General features: G+C 46.7%; 1 protein-coding gene across 1 annotated transcript in view; it reads right to left on the bottom strand.

Annotated features, from left to right (window-relative positions):
* The window catches only part of LOC143139615 (Krueppel-like factor 6), an 8,778-nt gene extending 6,650 nt beyond the window's left edge, over positions 1-2,128 (bottom strand). The window contains exons 1-2 of the mRNA XM_076300197.1: positions 1,780-2,128; positions 1-297 (exon numbers count right to left, since the gene is read on the bottom strand). The exon at positions 1-297 is cut by the window's left edge and continues 136 nt beyond it. Coding sequence (XP_076156312.1) covers positions 1-297; positions 1,780-1,881 — 399 coding nt within the window. The 5' untranslated portion in view covers positions 1,882-2,128. The remainder of the gene's footprint in view (positions 298-1,779) is intronic.
* Between the last annotated feature and the right edge of the window lie 4,509 nt (positions 2,129-6,637).

Genomic DNA, 6,637 nt, shown 5'->3' with positions numbered 1-6,637 from the left:
CTCCACGGACACCTCGGCCGGGGTCAGCAGTAGGTCGGAGGTCGCGTCCTCGGAGCTGTCCGAGGCCTCACTGGCCGTGTCGGAGCCGGGGCCCAGTCCTCCCTGCAGCACCACCGGGGGGTGGTCAGCCTCCTCACCATGCCCAGGAGGGGAGCTCGGGCCTGGGGCCGACGCAGAGACAGCCTCCCCATCTCCTCCAGACGACCCTCCACAGCACAGAACCAGCTGGCTCCACAGAGACTCCTCTGCGCCGACATAAGGCTCACGCAACAGGTACCGCTCCAGCTCCAGACATGTCTACGGAGAGGAGGAGGAGGAGAGGAGGAGAGGAGAGGAGAGGAGGAGGAGAGGAGAGGAGGAGGAGAGGAGGAGGTAGAGAGGAGAGGAGGAGGAGAGGAGGAGAGGAGGGGGAGGAGAGGAGGAGGTGGAGAGGAGAGGAGGAGGAGAGGAGGAGAGGAGAGGAGGAGAGGAGGGGGAGGAGGTGGAGAGGAGAAGGTAGAGAGGAGAGGAGGAGGTGGAGAGGAGAGGAGGAGGAGAGGAGGAGAGGAAAGGAGGAGAAGAGGAGGAGTAGGAGAGGATGAGAGGAGGAGGAGAGGAGAACAGGAGAGGAGGAGGAGGAGAGGAGAAGGAGAGGAGTGAAGAGGAGAGGAGGAGAGGAGGAGGAGGAGAGGGAGAGGAGGAGGAGGAGAGGAGAAGAGGAGAGGAGGAGGAGGAGAGGAGGAGATGAGGGGGAGGGGGGAGAGGAGAGGAGAAGAGGGAGAGAAGGAGGAGAGGAGGAGGTGGAGAGGAGAAGGAGGAGGAGGAGAGGAGGAGAGGGGGAGGAGAGGAGAGGAGGAGGAAGAGGAGAGGAGGAGAAGAGGAGGAGGGGAGGAGGTGGAGAGAAGAGGAGGAGGAGGAGAGGAGTGGAGGAGGAGTGAGGGGGGGGGTAAAAATTTTGAATTAAAGAAAATTAAATTAGTTGCTCAGTTTGATTCAGAAGACAACACTTCATGTCAAATGGATAAGCAGAACCTCAGATGTCACTTGTGGATATCTCTCTCTCTCACTCTTTCTCTCTCTGTGTGTGTGAGTGTGTGTGTGTGTGTGTCAGTGATTGAGCAATGATCTCGGAGACCTTTAACTTCAGGGTAGTGAAAGCTCTTCCATCTAGTGGAACTTCCTCCGTCTATTCCTCCTATTCCTCCAACACTCTGTGCTCGCATCTCAAACACTGAAATTAAACTGAATTCGGTGCAGTAAACTCGTATTAAACTTCGGTGCATTAAACTCTTACCAAATCGTTTCAGAAGTGTATCAATCTCGGACAATCGGACTAGCGATTGTATTTGCGTGTCCGTGTTTTAGGGACACTGGAAATGGGCTTCAATGGCCTCTTAGCCAGACGGACCTGCAGAGCAAATCCCAAATTTGCAAAGGTTCACATTGGCATTCCCAGGCTACTAAACATGACAGCCGGGCGGTTATGAGCAGCCTCGTCCTCCACGCGGATTCCGTGGGACAGCGTCAAGGCGCAGTGGAAGCGCTCCCGAGCCAAACTAAACTTTAGGCTTCATACATGTAGCCTACACGCACTTGCCTCGGAGTCCGTTGAATTTAAATACCCCCGTGCGCCCGAGCGGAGAGCGCCCTAGGCTAAGATGACAACGCGTTCCCCCCTTCAAAGTGGTATATTTGAAGCGACTTCTAAAAGCATGTAACAGAAAAGGAAGGGAATTGGTGAAGTTTAAACGCAATCGAGCATCGCTGCTCCGTGAAGAATACCATAGAACCATAGAATACCTGCTGCCAGTTGTCCTCTAAGGATGGGAGTGCGGAGAAATATCCGGTGTCATGTACTGTCTGGAGCTCGTTAAAGATGCTGCACATCGGGATCACGTCCATGTCAGCGTCCCGCGCGCAGCCGAAGCACTTTTCTCAGCACTTTTAATTAATTAATTAAATAATCAATGAATTACTCCGTAATATAGTCACACTCCGAACTCCGTTGCAGATCTTCATATGCACTTGTGGTTGGTGTGTTCTCCGTCAAGTTCACGTTCTTTTAGAATGTTCGTGCGCACGCACTAGTCGCGCCAGTCCGCGGACGGAGTCTGTATTTGCCAAACAGAGCACGGTGCGTGTGGCTTGCGCGCTCAGCTTCGCACTTCTCAGTCAGACGTTCCAGCCTCCCCCCACGTGGTAAACCGACGGCTACGTATTAGCCAATCCCGAAGCTTGACTCAAATCATTTTTTGACGGGAGTTGTCTGCCCTGCTCTGATTGGTCGATTTCTATATCAGCTTGGCTGTTGTTATTGGCTGACATGTGGTCTATTTTTAGAGCCCTTTATAAACAGGCGACCCGCCCTCGTTTGCGGAAGTCGAAAGAACGCTGTGGCTGTGGAGCGGAGGCTCGAGGCGCAATCGGTAGCGTTAAAGCTCAGTAGGTTTGGGAAGCTTGCGGTCAGTGGCCGTTCTCCGCGTGCTCCCATTGCTGGCCACACTAGCAGCGAATGAGAGGTGTGATCTCTAATTGCGCGTGTGGCCAACACAGCATATTACAAACTCTTAATTCGTTTTTCACCCCCCCCCCCCTTATCGTACCTTGTGTTTGTGTGTGTGTGTGTGAGAGAGAGAGAGAAAGAGACAGAGTCGCAAACTTGGTCCTTATGGTGTACCTTGTGTTTGTGTGTATATGTGTTTGTGTGTGTGTGTGTGTGTGTGTGAAGTTAGCTTGGTCCTTATGGTGTACCTTGTGTTTGTTGTATGTGTGTTTGTGTGTATGTGTGTTTGTGTGTGAAGTTAGCTTGGTCCTTATGGTGTACCTTGTGTTTGTGTGTATGTGTGTTTGTGTGAGTGTGTGTGAAGTTAGCTTGGTCCTTATAGTGTACCTTGTGTGTGTGTGTGTGTGCGCGCGCGTGTGCATGTACGTGCATGCGCGCGTGTGTTTACTGCCTTCACCACTGACTCTACTGACATATTCAGGGTTTTGACATTGTTTTGTCTGTTAAGTTAAACACTCTTAATAAACTTATTGTTAACTTATTTGCGGTGTTGTTTTGTCTGTTGTGTTAAACACTCGTAATAAACATATTGTAACTTATCCGCGGTGTTGTTTTGGGTTGTGTACTGTTAAACGCTTGTAATAAATGTATTGTAACTTATCCGCAGTGTTGTTTTGTCTGTTATGTTAAACGCTTGTAATAAACGTATTGTAACTTATCCACAGTGTTGTTTTGGGTTGTGTTAAACGCTTGTAATAAACGTATTGTAACTTATCCGCGGTGCGACGTGTGCCTTTCAGTGAATTCACCGGGTTGGTCAGCGGTAAAGAACTTTGTTGGCGTTGCATCGGTTGTGGAGACACAGCTGTGCACAGTTTATCACGTGAGTCATCATTGCCCTTGGACATTTTCAGCCGGAAATTGGACTAATTTCACATCACTTTTTCCCTTTTTAAATGTATTTTTTTTTTTTTTACTTTTATTTGTTTGTTGTCTGTCTTGTATGTCTTGAAGTCACGGGTACGCTGGCGACTACGCCGCTCCATCCGGCATCTTGTGTCTTGTTGTTATGTGTCTTGTTTGTGGAGCGCTTTGGGTTGCATTCTGTGCATGTTAAATGCGCTTTAAAAATAAAACTGACTTGACTTGACTTGACTTTGCTTTGCTTTGCTTGTGAGCCAGGACGTTACAGTGTGTCTTATGTCTCGTCCTTGTGAGCCAGGACGTTACAGTGAGTCTGTCACTGCCCTCACTCCCCTTACCGGTCACTGGGGAGAGACATGGAACACACAAGTGTGTGTGTGTGTGTGTGTGTGTGTGTCTGTATCTCTATCCCACTCTCTCTCTCTCTGACACACAAGAAGACTCAGTTTGGCAACATCATACACACACACACACATACACACACGCACACAAAGGTGTATGTGTATGTGCGTGTGGCTGCTGCTAGCACACCATTGGTGGGTTGTGTGTGATAGTGCTTGTTTTGATTTTGTGAGAGTATATCTGAGGACTGATGGTGAAGTGGTTAGAGGAACCTTAGAGAAAGAGATGACGACAACACACACACACACACACACATTAAACAGAGGACTGGAAAGAAAGATACACACACACACACACACACACAAACACAGATAACTGTATAGACGCACACACACACACACACATTTAACACAGATAACTGTAAAGACACACACACAGCAGGAGGAATGCTCCTGTTTGAAAGGAAGATCTTCACTATGTTACTATGTTGGTGTTGGTGGTGCTGATGCTGACCGCTGGTGATAGTTACTATAGCGATGCAACCATCCCTTATTCCCAAAGGCTGATTCCGTATGTAAGAGATGACATCATACATCACCTCACAGAAAGAGAGAAAGAGAGAGAGAGAGAAAGAGAGAGGGGGGGGCAGAGGAGAGAGAGGGGGAGACAGAGAAGGAGAGATGAAGGGGGAGACAGAGAAGGAGAGAGAGGGGGAGACAGAGAAGGAGAGATGAAGGGGGAGACAGAGAAGGAGAGAGAGGGGGAGACAGAGAAGGAGAGATGAAGGGGGAGAGAGAAGGAGAGAGAAATGAAAAGGAGGGAATAGAAAAAGAGAAAAAAGGAGAGAGAGCTGGAGACAGAGTTCTGAAAGAGAGGGAGAGAGATACACATGCTTGCGAAAGATGACAGTGTGTGTGTGTGTGAGTGTGTGTGTGAGAGAGTGTGTGTGTGTGTGTGAGTGTGTGTGTGAGAGAGTGTGTGTGTGTGTGTGTGTGTGTGTGTGAGAGAGTGTGTGTGTGTGTGTGTGTGTGTGAGAGAGTGTGTGTGCCCTTTTGATGTGTAATCACTGCTTCTGAGTGACATCATACTGGATTAATCACAGCACAGATTTAAGGTTATTAGTCAGTAGTACTCAGTCACACACACACACACACACACACACAGGGGATATCCTAAAGCGAAATGAGGAAGTCACCAGAGGAAGTCCATCCTGTTAACACACCAACACACACATACACCAACAAACACACACACACACAACTAAGCAAATAGGTAAGAGCCTCCCTCTAATTATTTGCACACAAGGATTGCAATAATGTATAAAGCCTCAAAACACCTTTAGAATGAGTTTACGTTTAGGGGTTGTGACTTCACACTGTCACCGGGAGCTTCAATGGGCCATGGGACTGACCAATCAGGGTGAGGGCTTCAATGGGCCATGGGAGTGACCGAAGAGGACAAGGACGCACACATAGAAGGCGATTATTCTTCTCATACAAATCTTATTTAAAATACATGTCATGTTCCCACGCTGTATGACATTTTAACTATATATTTTAGGCGTGGTTTTGGGTGAAAACTAGGGGTGTGAATCTCTCATGTAAAAGACGATACGATTCACATCTAGATACATGGGCATGATTCGATACAAGAAAAGATACATGTTTATAAAAAACGATTCAGTATGATTCGATGCGATTCGATACAATTCGATGCAGTTCAAGAATGGAAAGCATTCTGAAAGATTTTTTATCATTTGCTCATGGTGCACATTAATTTTAGATTATCAATTATCATGGTCATGGTTGTCAATTAGTCAAAAAAAATGTGTGAATATGATTATCTAAACTGAGGTTTGTTTCATATACTGTATTGAAATGAAAAAATAATAGTCTACATTTCAGTCAAACGCAGCAGCCAAATACAACATAAAAATAAATTTTTATAGAATTTCACAGATTTGATAGAGTTATATCTGATTGTTTTCATGGAGCTGTAGCCTTGTTGAGGTAAGACAATACCAAAATAAAAGTGCTTAAGAAACTTTTGGCCTTTTCTCATATAGCCTAGCCTACCCTACAAGAATAAAATAGGCCTACAAATCAATGAACTCTCTGGGCTTAGATGTACTGCATTACCCACAATTCCATACCACGTATAGTTTTAAAACCGGAAGTGGGATGAACGCGCTGCTTGGAACGTAAATGAGAGTAGGCTATATGAGCGAGCAAAAAACGTTGTAAACCGATTCATAACAGGTAAATCAATATAACGACCGGTTCATTTCAGTTTTTTTCTGAAAGATCTACATCACGTATCGATGTAGCCGTATCTTGCACGTTAAAAACGGATACCGATACGTATCGGTTAATCTTTACACCCCTAGTGAAAACTATTCCAGGATAAATCCAGGATTTTGAATCCAACTGCTCTCCCTATACAACAGTGCTCTCTAGTGGACAGTCACATCACACACACACACACACTGGGACTACTCAACTTCCCTCCACTCACAGGGACTGCTCAACTTCACTTTTGCCCTCTAGTGGACAGTCACACACACACACACACACAAGAACTGGTCAACTTCCCTCTAAGCCTGTTGTCTTGCTGTACGTGTTTAACTCTGTTCAGTAACACACACACACACACACTTGCTCTGTTCAGTAACACACACACACACACACTTGCTCTGTTCAGTAATGCACACACACACACAAACACTTGCTCTGTTCAGTAACACACACACACACACACACACACAAACACTTGCTCTGTTCAGTAACACACACACACACCCTTGCTCTGTTTAAACACTTAAATGTTCAATTGATGTTCCTTTTGAAAGATCACAATTACAATATTTGAAACAACCAAACAGCCCATGGC

The sequence above is a fragment of the Alosa pseudoharengus genome, unplaced genomic scaffold (assembly GCF_046254945.1).
Source record: "Alosa pseudoharengus isolate Yale_2024_CS ecotype anadromous, Long Island Sound unplaced genomic scaffold, YU_APseudo_1.1 YU_APseudo_1.1_scf_22, whole genome shotgun sequence".
Classification (NCBI taxonomy): Eukaryota; Metazoa; Chordata; class Actinopteri; order Clupeiformes; family Clupeidae; genus Alosa; species Alosa pseudoharengus.
This window is presented reverse-complemented; position numbering and strand designations above follow the sequence as displayed.